Here is a 16596-nt window from a genome sequence, read left to right on the forward strand (position 1 = left end):
CAGGGAAAGTACACTATGCAGAAATAAATAAACAAACCCATAAATAAATAAAATAAATACAAGGTTTTTCTTCTTTTAAACTTTTGCAGGTAGCTGAGAGGCACAGGTGTAGGTCAGAGAATGAAGACTAAAGGTGACAAAAACATCTATTTCTCCTAGGTTTATAAGAAGAAAAGCTCTGATGTGAGTTAAGACTGTTTTATGAATTTTTATCGTGAAGATTGCACTTACTTTTCATCAACGTGAAAAAACAGTAGACCAAAAATAGCAAATGGTAGCAGTAAACATCGGATTAAATTACAACTAAAGTAATATGCTAAAGTACACGATACTTTTTAAAAAATAATCCGAATTAAAATATGAGTTTAGAAACGCCTTGGAGAAAACGTGGGCATTGATCTGATGGCTAAAATCTGTTAAGGTCATATACTTTTAAATATTTTTACGCTGAAATATCCGTTTCCATTTACATACTTAAAAATTTTCCTATTTCCTTTCATTTATCTTCAAACAAAAGGTGAACAGCTACACCTCAGAAACTGCCAAACATACTAAAGAAAGGCTTGCAGAAAATTTTCACCTGGCTTTTTTTACAGCTGCTGCTAGCAAGGAAAGTTTAACTTGCGTTAACTACAGAACGGACGAGGTCGGAGATTGTTTTATCAACTTCTCAGACGCAATGACAAAGAAAATTTCTCTTATCTACTTGAGACCCATGGAAACGATTGGGTTTCACTGGAAATTAATGAATATAAATATTTCCATGGGTATGGAGCGTTATGTAGACATGTAGAGACATGACTATAACTATGAAGTGTCCCCCATGATTCAGCTGATAACCATTTCTCTCTTGGCTCTTCTACTGAGGAGCAACAGAAAGGAGAGGACATTCCTCCTGCAAATCCAATCTGTTTCGTAACTCGTCTTGCAAACAGCGTGCAGGCGAGCAGGGCCGGGACCTCGCCGGAGTGGTGAGGCTGATTGGCTGGGCACAGGAGCGCCGGGGCGTGGGCTGTGCGCTCTCGCCTCACTCCCAGGGACGCAGGAAACCCGGGCGCTTTCGAGCAGCGGCTCCTCCTGGCTCTAAGGAGCCGAGGCCGTTGTTCGTGTCCGCCGGGTCTTTCCTTTAAAATCTGACTCTCTTCTTCCAAAAGTCACATCTTGGTGGAGGTTCCGAAGGAAAGCCCGAGGTAGGGGCGCGCGAAGCTGAGGGCTAGATGGGGACAAGTTCGCGGAAGGGTCGGGCCCCCCAATTTCCTGAGCTTGGTCCCTGTGGGAGAAGGGCTTCGGAGGGGAGGGTGGGGGAGAGTCCTCTTGGCAAGTCCCCTGGGGAGCCCCTGAGGCACCCCAGCCCACAGTCTTCGGCGCTCGCCGCGCGCACCGGGTAATGCTGCCCGGAGCGCGCAGAGCCGGCGCCGAGCGGAGAGCGGGTGTCTGAGCCGGCGGCAGGTGCCCGGGGCAAGCATCACCGCCCCGAGAGGAGCAGGGCCGGAGCCGCAGAGGCGGCGGCCAAAATCCGGGATGCGCCGCCGCCCTCCAGCTGCCCGCCTGGAGTGTCACCTCCGCCTCCTGCGGGTTCCCCATCTGACCCATGGCCTGTGGTTTCTCCTCAGGTCACGATGGATCTTGAAGGAGGCCATAATGGAAGAGCAGAGAAGAACTTCTTGAAAATGGGCAAAAAAAGGTAGCCAGTTTGTTTCACTTTCATCCTTAACGTGGCTTGAGAAATTTGGGAAATATATTTCTAGTCTCCAGCTCTGAAGTAAATGGAGATGATTTTTTTAACCTTAAACGCAAGTGGGTTTTCTGCCGAAGTTCACTGGTTGAGTGGAGGACACGTTTACACATTCCCACGGCCTTGGTGAGCTTCTTCCTCGGCCTCCCTGCCGCCCACACGGCAGTGCTCTTACATCCTTTTCTGTGGTTTATGAACTTTCTGCTTTACGAGAGCTGCTGATCGCCCACGTCCCCGAACATGTGCTGCTTGCGCTGTGCTCCGTGGTCCCGTCTCTTGCTTCTGGTAAAACATGAACATTCTGGTCACAGAAACATTGCATGTTTGTGGCCTGGCAGATGGGACAGAAGGCCACAACTACATGTAGGTGGTAATGTTTTTTGTTTTTTTAAAAAAAGGCAATGACTATCTGACCTTTATAAAAGAAGTTCTGAAAAAAGAAAACTGCAGTACCAAGGAAGCTACTAGCATTGTGTGAAATTATTGGTAATGGAACCACATAGGGAAATTTTTTTTTTTTAAAGATTTTATTTATTTATTTGACAGAGATAGAGACAGCCAGCGAGAGAGGGAACACAAGCAGGGGGAGTGGGAGAGGAAGAAGCAGGCTCATAGCGGAGGAGCCTGATGTGGGGCTCGATCCCACAACGCCGGTATCACGCCCTGAGCCGAAGGCAGACGCTCAACCGCTGTGCCACCCAGGCGCCCCCACATAGGGAAATTTTAAGTAAATTTTTATCACAGTGCAATGTGCATACAGGAAATTTTAAACTTTGCTCAATAGGTTCGTTCTTAGTTGTAAATTGTAATAAAAATTTAAAAATAAAAGAAGTATATTAATATTATTTGAAACAAAGCTTTTCAGTGTAAAAGAAAAATACAAATAGGGACATCAAATAAGTTTTAAAAAATAATGTTAAATTTGAAACGGACTTCGTTATGAACTCAGGATTTTTAAAATAGTTCACTTTCTACCCACTGAAGGGGACAGTAGCAGTGAGCACACTTATTGCTAGATCTCGGTTTCTGAATATCATTCCTTGCTAAATGGAGTCTGTATTCTATGGAGAAATGGCTAATTACAACCATGGATGTTGGGGTTGGGTGGGGGGCAGATACAAAATGAGCCTGGACTATCTTGTTCAAAAAGAATTGTCGAAAAGAACACAAGAGCTGGCTTCACTGTACTTGATTGTGAAATACTGTATACAGTATAGTCCATGAATCTTTAATAAAATTCTGAAACGAAGAGGGAAACAAAAAAGGTGGGAAGAGGTAGTGAGAATAAATGACTACTTTTTACAGAAAAATGCCAGCTATCGTATTGGAATCTTCATTGTTATCATTGATCCAGGCAAGGATTGTTATACGTCTTAAGCCAGTCAGAAAAAAGTTGTATCTAAGAATTATCCCAAATTTTTGCTAGGAAGAAAGAAAATGGAGATTTTTGAGTGGAGAGATTTTTGCAGTTAGCAATCTTAACCAAGTGATCAGACCTGGCATCACTCCTGGTGGAGTCCTGTGTTAGTGACAGGACACCACCTAGGAAGTACATTTGCAAAAACATTGAGTCTGAATCCTATCAAGCTTCTAGACTGATGTTGTCCAATAGAAATATAATGTGAGCCCCATTTGTAATTGTTAATTTTCCAGTAGCAACATTTAAAAAGTATAAAAGAAACAAGTGAAATTAATTTTGAAAGTATATTCTAAAGAAGCCAGAATATCTAAATTATTTCTACATGTAATCAGAATTATTGATACAGTTTGCATTCTCTTTTTCACACCAAGTCCTCAAATCGGCTGTGCATTTTATACTTACTGCACATCTCAATTTGGACTCAGTTTGACACTGACATATCTAAGATGCGGGACAGTCTGCAAGAGATCTTGTTACTACAGAAAGTCAATGTGGGTGGAGGGGGCAGAAGGACTTTTTGATTTAAAAAAGAGACTAGGGGTGCCTGGGTAGCACAGTCGTTAAGCGTCTGCCTTCGGCTCAGGGCGTGATCCCGGCGTTCTGGGATCGAGTCCCACATCGGGCTCCTCTGCTGGGAGCCTGCTTTCTCCTCTCCCACTCCCCTGCTGTGTTCCCTCTCTCGCTGGCTATCTCTCTGTCAAATAAATAAAATCTTAAATATATATATATAATTATAAATAAAAGAGACTAAAGAGGGGCTCCTGGATGGCTCAGTCAGTAAGCGTCTGCCTTCGGCTCAGGGCATGGTCCTGGTGTTCTGGGATCGAGCCCCACATCAGGCTCTTCCGCTGGGAGCCTGCTTCTTCCTCTCCCACTCCCCCTGCCTCTGTTCCCTCTTTTGCTGGCTCTCTCTCTGTCAAATAAATAAATAAAATCTTAAAAAAAGGAATAAAAAAGAGACTAAAGAGACAAAACCATCCAATACAATGTGTGAAACTTGATTACATCTAAGTTCAAAATCAAAACAGGAGAAAGCTATAGAAAACATTCTTGGGAAATTTGAAAGTAGATTGGATATTAGTTGATATAAAAATTGCTATTAGTTTTCTGAAATGTGAAAATGGTAGGAAAATGTGAAGTTCCATGATGTTTGCAACTTACTTTCAAATGGCTCAGCAAAATATTAACAATGATAATGTATACTTACTTACATTCATAAAGAACATATGGTCAAAATGTTAACAGTTGTTGAATCTAGGTGAATTTTGTGTGCATAGTCATTATTAGTGTTCTTTCAATTTTTCTCTTTGAAAGTTTTATATACACAAAAAGAAAAAGACTCTGTATAGTGGAAGGAAGATATTGCCCTTTTTGTTTTTAGGTTGTTTGTTTGTTTTGTTTGATACCTTAAAGAACTCTGTCCTTAATACACAAACACTTAAGGATATTGGAGTCAGAAGTGCTGAGGGTATGTGGAAGGAAATGGTAAAGAAATTTGTTGGAGCCTGCACATACCTTCATTTTATTATTGGTTCTTCCCATGCCTACGGACTTCTTTTAAACAAAAAATTGTTTTTTTAGGTAAGTAATTCTTATTGAGCTGTGCTCATCATCACTGATTAAAAAGAAAAAGCAAAAAGAAAATTGTTTTCTGCTTGTGATGAGAACTCTTAGGATCTACTCCTAACAGCTTTCATATGTGTCATACAGCACTGTTCACTGTACTCATCATGTCGTACATTGCACCCGTGGGACTGCCTTATCTTTGTACCTTTGTATCAAATTCCTCTAGTCTCCACCCCTTTCAGCCTCTGATAACTGTGAATCTGATCTCTTGTTCTATGAGGTTCTTTTTTAAAACTGTATGTTCTAAACTAGAATTATAAAGAAGCATGTGGCTTTGCTAATATATATAATGTTCGGATGATAGTATCATTTGGAATATATGTATTTCTAAAGGTCTGATAAGTGACTTGCCTTTTCTAAGTCCTGTGTTTCAAGCTGATGAGGATAAATTAGTGATCTAGTAGGGATGAGAGATCAATGTGGAAAAGCATTTCTATAGAATGCAGTATCTTAGAAGTCTGAGGTTGCACTGAATAATAACTTAGTGTTTAGGGGATAGGCTTTTCCGTTTAAACTTGGCTCTATTCCAGCTGTGTGACCTCGGACAAGTTCATGAACTCTCTTCACCTGCAGTTTTCTCAGCTCTGACAGAAGGACAAAAATGTGCCTGCCTCACAGAGATTGAGATAAGATTAAATGAGATTGTGTATGGGAAGTGTTTACTTAGCCAGTATTTGAAATATTATAAAATTTCCAGAGTAGGAGCAGTTTTAGAGAATGAAAAATAAATAAAAGGCTTGGAGCTAAAATTCAATTATGTGTGACTGCTTTTTTCCTCTCATCCTGGTTCCAGAGATACTGAAACCATGCTTTACTGGGAATAGGGTGGGACCAATTTGAAGAGTTATGTTTGTGTGTTTTGTGTGTTTTCATGTCCGTCTAACATCACTTTAAAGCCAAATATGGGGTAAGCTGTGGATTTTTTTTTTCCTTTAGAAGTCTCTTCAATTCTTTGACCTCATTTAGCATAAAGAACAAAGACAAAGATGAATTTACTTTTGAACTTGAAAATCTGTATAAAAATAATGTGATTCGTCTCTGGAATAGCGTTTTGTTTGTACACATGAAAATAAAGATGCAGAGGCCGCTTTTGGTCAGTTTGCTTTCATAGGTGGCCATCATACAGAGTGGAAAACAGCTTATAGCTAGAGTTGTTTGAATCTGTGCTCAAAATAATAATTAGCCTTCTTATTCCTGAGGACAGCTTTCTGACAGTTTACAGACCATCTTTTTTGTTCATAGCTTTTCTAGATTGAATTTATTGCCGTAATGGTACATTTATGGCTCCAGACATCCTTTCAGAATTAGATTGGCTCATAGAGAATGATTTAATTACCTTTCTTCTTAGGTTAGTTTATGCCCAGCATCTGATTGCCACTACTCTCTATTCGTAGAGAGAATGATTAAGGATAATATGTAGGTAGTACGGAGATAGACTATCTACTGCTAGAATTGCTTAGATGATAATTAAGAGAATTAACTCTGGAAAACATGAATGATTTTCTAATTACAGGTTTTCCTTAACTTACCATGGGGTATTTCCCCATAACCCCATTGTGAGTTAAAAATGTCATAAGTTGAAAATGCCTTGAATACACCTAACCTACCGAACACCACAGTTTAGCCTAACCTACCCTAACCTACCCTAAACATGCTCAGAACACTTACATTAGGCTAGAGTTGGGCAGAATCATCTAATGCAAACCCTGTTTTATAATAAAGTGTTGAATAGCTCATGTGATCTATTGAATACTGTGCTGAAAAACACCATGGTTGTATAGGTACAGAATAGTTTTAAGTGTATGGGTTATTTACCCTTATGCTCTCACAGCTGACTGGGAGCTGTAGGTCACTGCTGCTGCCAAGCATCCCCAGAGACTACTGTACTGCACACTGCTCGGCAGGGAAAACATGCAACTTCCAGACTGGAAGTATAGTTTCTATTGAATGCATAACACTTTCTTACCATTCTGAAGTCAAACCATTGTAAGTCTGGGACTGTCTGTAGAATAAAAACAGGAAGCTCTCTTTTTTTAATTATTATTTTTAAAGATTTTATTCATTTGAGAGAAAGAGCACAGGCAGGGGGGTGGGGCAGAAGGAGAAGGAGAAGCAGACTCCCCACTGAGCAGGCAGCCTAACACAGGGCTTGATCCCAGGACTCTGGGATTATGACCTGAGCCAAAGGCAAATGCTTAACCATCTGAGCCACCCAGGCACCCCAGTATAATTTCTAATAATTGCAAAAATTGTATGTCTGTATATTCATCGTAGAAAATTAGGGAATACCAAAGGTACAAAGAAGAAAATACTTTGATAGAAATCTCAATACCCGGTGATAACCACATATACGGATTTCCAAGATAGATGTAAATATTTTCAAACTTCATAAATGGAATCATCCTATTAATGTATATTTTTATGGAATAATATAGACATGTTTCTTTATCCTATTTGTTATTTAATATAGGATCTACATTAATTTGGTCCTTTAAAAATTTACATAATTTTGTGTAATCCTGTTGCTGTTTTTCAGTAAAAAAGATGAGAAGAAAGAAAAGAAACCAACTGTCAGCACATTTGCAATGGTGAGTCTGAATTTATTCAGTGTTCAAAATGCTTTGGAAATTTGACTTCTTCCCTAGAAAAGAGATATTTCATCTGGTATAATATTTTCTTGGAGCATATGTTAATGGAGAGGTAAAATTAATAGGTTTAATTTAGCTTGTTTTCAGCAGATTGCCGATTATAATGTGCTATGTAAATTGAGCCTCAACAGCCACTCTTCTTGGCCTACATTTCAGTATTCTGTTAATTTTTTATGTGTCCATTGGTCTGTTACCTATGCAAGCCCTTCCCCTAGGGATGGTCTCAGCCATCTAGATAGAGGAAACCAGCCCCATGGAGTGTGGTGCTAACAAGATACAAGGCTCCTTGTCATCAGTGGCTCTCAAATTCTGGCAGGTTTGAGGTCAAAGTCTCAGGCACCCAAAAAATAGAAGTTATCAATGCATTACTTATTACTATGAACTTAGTATATGTCATTATTCCTCTGTGCTGAATAACTGATAATTTCGAATTTGAAAACCTTTATATGATTCTTTATCTCATTTTCTGGTTGCATGGTGGTTGCTTAGAAGCTTCTCTTTAAGCAGACTTGCAGTAAGACAGGGATTTTATAGATGTGGCTGGATGATGGTCTCTCTCTACCTGGATCCTTCTTTTTTCTTTCCCAAGAACCTGGAACACTACTGAACCAATTAAGTCTGGCAGTGAGTGCATGCTTTATAATCCAGTCATAATACACCAGATGTTTTTTGAATGTCCATGGTGGGGGAGGGATAGGCTATCTTGTAAAATGGATATTAGCAAATTGAATATAAAAATAAGTGTAGGCAGGAGAAAAACAGTTGCCTGACTTTGACACTGGAGACTCTGTGGTTATCTTACATGAACATCTTCTTGCCCTAAAGTTGCTCTGGCTATGGTTTCAAACTTTTGTCCTATCTGTCCTCTCTGGAATATTTTGGGAATGAAACTATATGTTTGGGTCATTCTCAAAAAGACTACTCAGGTGGGAGTGCCTGAGTAGTTCAGTAGGTTAAGTCTCTGACTCTTGATTTCAGCTCAGGTTCATGATCTCAGGGCCGTGGGATTGAGCCCCATGTCGGGCTCCATGCTCAGCACAGAGTCTGCTTGGGATTCTCTCTCTCCCTCTGCCCTTCTCCCTGCTTATGCATGCTCGCTCGCTCGCTCTCTCTCTAAAATAAATAAATCTTAAAAAAAAAAAGACTACTCAGGTAATCAAGGGACAGCTTTTGTTTTATATTCTTATCTGTTAAAAGAAACTTTTATGTTCATGTAGGGTTTATTCCCAAGATTTAATTTCAGTTTTGTCATTTTGAGACCAAAACGTTTGTCTTTTGTAGTTTAGTTTTTATTATTTGTAGCTTAAATTTTTTTTTAAAAAAGTCTTATTTTAGAAAATCTAACAGATCTAATATAGAGAGGTAATAATATCAATACAATTTAAGCCACCAAAGAATAAAAATCTGGAGTTTAAATGTGAGGGAATAACAACACATACAGTACTATATGCTATGTGTTGTTCTAAGTTTATAGAACTCATTTAACTGTTACAACTTCCTTTGAGACTGAGACCAGACATATTAGCTTGCCCACTCAATATACAACAGGGCCAGGATTCAAACCTGTAAAGTTCATGTTCTCAATCACATTGCTCAGGATGGCATAGGAGGAATATATTGTAAGCCTTTTGATGAAGAGCTGCACTATTTATGTATTTATTTTTCCTCATGTCTTTTTCCCAAGGAGTTGACACAGAAAACTGAACTGAACTCGTATGTAAAACCTATAGACAGGAGGACACATTCAGAATGGTATAGTGCTGATGTTATCAGCTGAGACAAAAACTCATGTGTCAGGACTCCTTAAGAACCCTGGGTTTGATGATTGACTAGGAAGACTGACTCTCATGACTCAGCATGTTGTCATACTTGTGATACTCATGGCTAAGATATTACAGCAAAAGGATACAAAGCAAAATCAACAAGGGATTTTGATTGGAAAAGGAAAGAGGGAGGCAGAGGTCCAGGAGAAACCAGGCATAAGCTCCCAGAGCCTTCGCCCAGTGGAGTCACACTTAATTCTCCAGCAATAAATTGTGACAACTGTGAAATGCTATCAGACAAGCTCATCAGAAACTCAGCACTCAAAGTTTATACTAGCGGCTGATCACATAGGCATGGCGTACACCAGAATTCCAGACTCATAGAAGGAGGGCAGGTATTCAGCATAAAGCACTTTGTACAAATAATTTGGCCACTTTTATCAGTTAGGTGATGTTAACCCACCCCAAATCCAAGCTCTAGATGCCCACTAAGGGCTAGTCTTGAACACAGGTCTTTCGAAACAGCAAATCTCAGGCTTCCAGCATTGACTTATTTCTACTATGAGACTTTTTGGCAGTCTTGAGAAAGTGATGAAAAAAGCTAAGTAATATTCAAGTTTTTCTACAAGCATTTAAAAAAAATATTGGGCCTACTTTCAACAGAACAAGAAACATAAAAGGAGGATAAAATCCAAAGGAAGTAAGGAAATGGGACAAATGGAAATCAGGACAGGAAAAATACAAGTGGGGCTACAGGTCCTACGCAGAGCCCTCCTGAAAGACCACACACTCTTGACAGGAAGGTGTTGCAGATTCAACTCTGAGCATTCTACTTCGTGTATCTTATAGAAAAATTATTTTTTTTTCAAAATAGAGAATATAGCTATTATCTATCTGGGGCACGCTTGGGTGGCTTAACCCACTGAGCCACCCAGGCGCGCCTCCAGAGTTAGAGCTTTTAACAACTTTAATCATTTATGATAGTTTATGATCGGCTAAGCTTTTATCTGACTGGATTCAAAGAGTTCTTTTTTGATGCTATTATCTTCTGGCCACCTGGTCATTTCTCAGTCATTGGAGATTTCACCACCAGGATCAGTGTCTCCCTTTCCACTCCCAGAGCTCCTACCACCTTGGGTAACTTTTATGGTGTTCTGGATAACAGCTCCTTGACCTTCACAAGTGCGGTCATCTGTTTCTTCCCTTCACCCCAGCTGTCTGCTTGTATACTTACATCCTGAATTTTATTGTGATTTGAAACTATTGTGCCTCCAATGTGACCGATTGAAGCAGCAGCTTAAATCAGTCAGCTGTCTCCTTTCTTTTCAATCTGCTCATTATTCTCTCTGAATATGTGGCCCATTGACCCATCACTTTTCCATCAGCCCCTTCTCCTGCCCAAACTATAAGCATCCTTTCACTTGTCATCTGATACACAAAGGCCAAGCAAAATCACCGTCTGCTTTCTTGCTTTCCTTCACCTGATTTTTATAGCACACCTCACAACAGGGTGTATTCCCAGCCAAAATCCTACTCCTCCTCTTCTCACCGACTGTGTCAAACCTCTACACTTTTAAGATTTCCCACTTTTCTTCTTACCCCTTTGGTGGATGAGCTCTCCTTTTATTTCACAAACAGAATGGAAGCCATCTGACAAAAGTTCATCCCTCCCAATCTACAAGCATCTCTCTCCCCGGATCAGATCCCTCCTAATGTAACAGAGGAAGAATCTGGTTCTTAAAACTAATCACTCATTTGGAGCACCTGGGTGGCTCAGTCAGTTAAGCATCCGACTCTTGATTTCAGCTCAGGTCATGATCTCAGGGTCATGAGATCGAGTCCCATGTCAGGCTCTGCACTGAGCGTAGAGCCTGTTTGAGATTCTCTCTCTCCCTCTCCCTCTGCCCCTCCCTGCCCCCACATGCACTCTCACACTCTTTCTCTTGAGAAAAAATGTAACTCACTCATTTGTACTTTGACTCCCACATCCTCTGCCTTCTCAAGGACTTTACATTACTATTATCATTATCCTTTCTCTTCTGTATCTACAGTCTCTCCCTCTCTACTGGGTCTTTCCCATTGGCATTTACATGGGCGGTGTCCTCACTTTCGCTAACACCATCCTTCAAGCCACCCCTCTCTTGCTTGCTTGACACACAGGAGCTGCCTTTACTTGTGTCAGTTTCACTGTGCATTCACTTCTTAACATATTATAACTTGGCTTCAGTTTCCACCACTCATCAAATTCAGTAGACATGTCTTGATTCCATCTTGACTTTCAAGTAGTGCTTGACACTGTCCACCATATTCTTTCTTGTCTTTGTTTCCATGATGCTACAGTCTGCTGATTTTGTCTTATCTCTCTTTTTAATATATTTTTAAAAGATTTTATTTCTTTATTTGACAGAAAGAGAGCACAAGCAGAGGGAGGGGGAGACATAGGTTCCCCATTGAGCAGGGAGCCTGATATGGGGCTCAATCCCAGGACCCTGGGATCATGACCTGAGCCAAAGGCAGATGCTTAACCAACTGAGCCACCTGGGTGCCCCTCTCTTATCTCTTTTGTTCTTTTGTCATCTTAGTCTGTGAAGTTAGAGTTCCTTAACCCCTTATCCCAGAACTCAGTACATTTTTGTACTTTCACACAGGCATTTCCAAATTGTTTTCATGTAGAACTTCTTTCTCATTTGAGTTCCATTCCACACAGTTTTAGTATCTTCTATCCATTTGCAATGGTTTCCTTTACCAATTTATAGTTACTTTTGTTCCTCCATTGAGGATGTTGGCATTTAATTACTTCTACTTCTCTCAACTATGCTCTCATTATTCTTCTGTTTGGGTAACCTTAATAATGACTCCTAGGCCTGATGTTCTTTGACCTTTTCAATTCCAACAACCTTCACTCCTACTCTACTTAAGTAAATTACACTTGTGAACAAGGTCCTTGGGTTTATCACCTGGGTGGACTCCCATCTAAGAAGCTGTAAACTCAGAGGTGTCAGTCTTCAACTTTTCAACCTCAATTTTTGATTCCTTCTAGCTTAGCCTTTTATCTTTGTTATCCTTTTTCGGACTTTGTGTATTCATTTCCTATTGCTATTGTAATAAAGTACCACTGATTCAGTGTCTTAAAACAATACAAATTCATTACCTTATAGTTCTGGGGCCAGAAGTCTCACTGGGCTAAAATCAAGGTGTCAGAAGAGCAGAATCCCTTTTGGAGGCTCTAAGATAGAATGTCCCCCCCCCCCTCAGCTTTTAGAGAGACTGTCTGCCCTCCTAGACTTATGGCCTCTTCCTGTATCCCTCTAACCTCTTCAGTCATCATTTTTCCTGCCACTGAGTCTGAACCCCCTGGCTCCCTTTTGTAAGGATCCTTGTCATTACATTTGGTCCACTTAGATAATACAGGATAATCACCCTATCTCAAGACCCTTAACATCTGTAAAGTCCTTTTTACCATGTAAGGAAACATTCAAAGGTTCCTGGGATTAGCATATGACATGTTTATGGGGCAGGTGCATTATTCTGCCTATCACACCTGGTCAAGGCTTTGCTCTCTCAACCACTCTCTATTGCTGGTCCCCTTACTCCATGTCTGCTCTTCTAAAAGCCATTCTGTCCATATTAACCACATCAAATCTCCTCAGTTCCTGCTTTTCCTTTGCATTTAGTTGGGAAGTTTAGAGTAAAACCCAGACTCCCTCCTCTGGCTATAAAGGCTTTATGTAATCTATCTTCTGGCAAATCTCTGACCTCGCTGCAGACAAATCTCCTACACTCTGCTCTTGCCGCGGTGATAATTCAGTTTGGTCCTTGAGGTACACAAAGCTTCTGTTCACCACAGGACCTTTGCATTTGCTCTTCCTGCCTGGGATGCTCTGTCTCCAAATCATCCAGTGACTAACTGTATCCTTCCTGTCATTGAGATCTCAGCTCAGATGTTGTCTTCTCAGACCAGCCAGTCTAAGCCAGCTGACCCTGCCTGTCATTGTGATCTAAGCTCCACAAGAGAAGGAGTTTTTGTATGTTTGTTTCACTAGGTACTCCTAGTGCCTAGTGTCGGAACTTAGATACTGAGTGAATGTTGAATACATCAATTCCCCCTTTTACTATTTGCATTAGAGTGTATACTATATGAGGACAGGTAGCTTATCTTTTTCACTGTTGTTGCTGGTATCTAGAACCAAACCTGACCCTTATTAGTTTCTTAACAAATATCTTTTGAATGTTGAATGAATGAATAAATTAATGGATTCATTGACTTCCTTCTCCAACCCAGGCACCAGGGAACGGGCATGTTAACCATCAAGCCTGCTGAATATCCCCTAAACCACTCTCCTTTGTGTATCAGCCTTCCTTCTCTGTGGTTCTGGCTCACCTCTCCTCTCTTCCTTATCAGTATCTAGCCAAACATTTTCTATTTTCTTGTATTTAAAGGGCTCTGATTATAATTAGTTTAGGCCTCTGTCTTACATTTCACCTGATGTGTTACAATATTTTTTTTTGTCTCCTTCATTATAAACTACTGAAGTCTGTTAATTTTTACATTTTCTACACCTGTAACATTACTTGCTTATATAAAATATTATTATATTGTATACCTAATTAAGGTTTATTTAATTCTTATTTTCATCCTCACAACCAGTATGCGAGGCTTGCTGCATGTATGACTATTTTCCCCATTTTATAAATGTAGATACTGAGACATTATTAAGAGATTATTTTCCCCAATTCCCCTTCCTAGTGAGTGATAGAGCTAGGACATTTCACTGAGTCCTTTGTGCTACTCAGCCTCATGTTACTACTTTCCTCAAATCTTACCACTTTATCTTCAGAGATCAATCTTGCCTCATGTCACAAATAAACATGAGGTTCTGAACTCTGTCAGCTTTGTCCTTGTTCTTGTGAACTTGTTTGTATCTGTGACTACTCCTAACTCATTCCTTCTCTTGAGGTGAAGCAATGTATCTTTACCTGTTTGGGAACCATTCTCCCTTTACCAAGTTTTATTTGAAGACTTTCAAACATATGGAAAAGTAGAACAATAAAATTCATGCTCATATACCCATTGCCTATATCTAACAATTGTTAACAGTTTGCCTCCCATTTCACCTGAAGTTACAGATTTTGTGATGTTTCATACGTAACTGCCTGTTGACATACCTCAAAAATTTTCCTACACAACGTTTTTTAATAAAACATAATATAATGATCATATTTAACAAAATGAGTACTCATTCCTTGATATTATGTAATGTCCAGTTTGTATTCAAATATTTTCAGTTGTCCCCCAAAAGAAATGTCTTTTACAATGGATTTGTTCCAAACAGGATCTAGTCAGTGACAACATTTAGATATTGTGTCTTCTGAGTCTAGAAGTTTCTCCCCTCTCAAAATGACATTGACATGCTGAAAAGACAGTACTATTTGTCCTGTAGAATGTCTCACCTTCTAGACTCTTTTTATTTCTTCCTTATGGCATCATTTCACTTGTTCTTCTGTGGCTTACATTTTTAATATGCTGAAAGTTATGAATACATTCATGTTAAATATTTTGTGGTAAGAAGATTGTGTAGGGGATGCTGTGTACTTCATGTCTCATCACATCTGGAAATATCAAATGTCAGAGTATTTACAATACTAAGTTTGATCACTTGGTTAAGGTGATGACAGATTGGACCCCTCCATTGTAAAAGGATCTCTACCCCCTCGAAGCTATGAGTGATCTTGGGGCATCGTGGGATATCTTGTTTCACCCGTTAGGTGTAGCATCCACCAATGTTCCCTCTCCTCAGGTTCTTGAAAGATTTGTTTCCTTTATTCTATAGGATGTTGCCCATTTCAGTTTCCTTCCTGTGTTTTCACCAATCACCTCTGTGACCCATGTACCCATAAACATGTGTGAGACTTCATTAAATAGTCTGTCCTTGATGTTTCCTCCGTGTCCGGTTCCCGTCCTCTTGCTTTTCCTTTTGCCCCAAGATCGTCAAAAGGACGGTCAACATGCTGTCTCTTTTACTTCATTTTCAATTATTCTTAACCGCAGTCACTCTTTTTCTCTTCCTGGATGATCTCCTCCAACTCCCATGACTTCTGCTATATACGCTAGTATCATGAAACTGCGTTCCAAACTCTGAATTCTCTCCATGTGCTTCTCGGATAGCATTTCCAGGACGAGCCATCAAATAGCACAAAATGAGATTTCCCTGCGTCCCTTCCCTCCAAACTCTTGCCTCCTCTGGTTTGCCCTAGCTCTCTGAAGGGTGCTTCTTTGTCGATCAGCTTTTTATTACTTCTTTTCCACCTCAGACCCCAGTCTTCTCTGAGCATACTGCTCTGCCTGCTGTTCTTTCTGGTTAGAATGTCTTCCTTCTTTCTTCTGAATACATGCCAACCTTTCAAAGCTGGGAGGATGCAAAACCTCCTTTATGAAGCTTTTCCACAAAGGAGGAAATGACCATTTGCTCTGTTTTATGTCTGCTTTACTGCATACACTATGCTGTCTTTAGCATGCACAATATAGATTGCATACACTTTTTTGCTTTGCCTTCCTCTTTTTCTTTAAGCCGTTTGAAGGCAGGACTTAAACCTTTAGTATTTAGGCTTTGATTCGTCATTGGGTAGGCATTGAGTAAATATTTATATTCATGGCCTGCTTGTTTTAATTATGGCCAGTGATTAGTTTTGGAAGTAAAATATCCCGTGGGAGTGGTGATAAGAGAAATCCTTGTATATCAACTATTTTCTCTTCCTCTACCGAGGAATTTTATATTTTATCTACTTTAAAGGAGTCTCTAAGAGAAGGTAAATGGTTTCTGCCCATCTCTTCCTCCTTATTGGTGTTTTTTTTAAGGAGGTGGATGAATGCTTAGTTAAGACAAAGTAAATAATGGCAAAATTTAGCAAGGGTTTCAGTGAAATATGAAAAAAAATGCCAAAAAACATATTTTCCCTGTTTTAATTTGTAAAGAAGAAGATGTTATCAATTATGGATATGTCATTAACTTAAGCTTACTTGATTGCATTTTTATGAGCTAGAAATATTTTATTTTATTTATTTAAAAAATATTTATTTAGGGGCACCTGGGTGGCTCAGTTGGTTAAGTGTCTGCCTTTGGCTCCAGTCATGATCCCAGGATCCTGGGATTGAGCCCCATGTTGGGTTCCCTGCTTGGCGGGAAGCCTGCTTCTCCCTCTCCCTCTGCTGCTCCCCCTGCTTGTGCTCTCTCTCTCTCTGTCAAATAAAGAAATAAAATCTTTAGAAAAAATAAAATGAAAATATTTATTTGAGAGAGAGAGAGAGAGGGAGGGAGGGGGCTGGCCTTTGTGCTCTGTTCCTTGTTGGGACAGTGGGAGAGAATCTTCACCAAGACTCCACACTGAGTGTGGGGCCCAGTGCGG

The 16596-nt window shown here is 40.0% G+C and overlaps 1 protein-coding gene across 5 annotated transcripts in view; it reads left to right on the plus strand.

Annotated features, from left to right (window-relative positions):
* The first annotated feature begins 991 nt into the window (after positions 1–991).
* LOC103658685 (phosphatidylcholine translocator ABCB4) overlaps positions 992–16596 on the plus strand; it is a 181232-nt gene continuing 165627 nt past the window's right edge. For 2 of the 5 annotated variants that reach the window (XM_040644300.1, XM_040644301.1), the window contains exons 1-3: positions 1004–1190; positions 1614–1684; positions 7318–7369. In XM_040644300.1, the coding sequence (XP_040500234.1) occupies positions 1620–1684; positions 7318–7369 (117 nt within the window). In that variant the 5' untranslated portion in view covers positions 1004–1190; positions 1614–1619. Of the gene's footprint in view, positions 1191–1613; positions 1685–7317; positions 7370–16596 lie in introns of all 5 variants that reach the window. The other 3 variants (XM_040644303.1, XM_008686201.2, XM_008686202.2) reach the window with 3 other exon arrangements.

The sequence above is a fragment of the Ursus maritimus genome, unplaced genomic scaffold (genome assembly GCF_017311325.1).
Source record: "Ursus maritimus isolate PB19 unplaced genomic scaffold, ASM1731132v1 scaffold_3, whole genome shotgun sequence".
Taxonomy (NCBI): domain Eukaryota; kingdom Metazoa; phylum Chordata; class Mammalia; order Carnivora; family Ursidae; genus Ursus; species Ursus maritimus.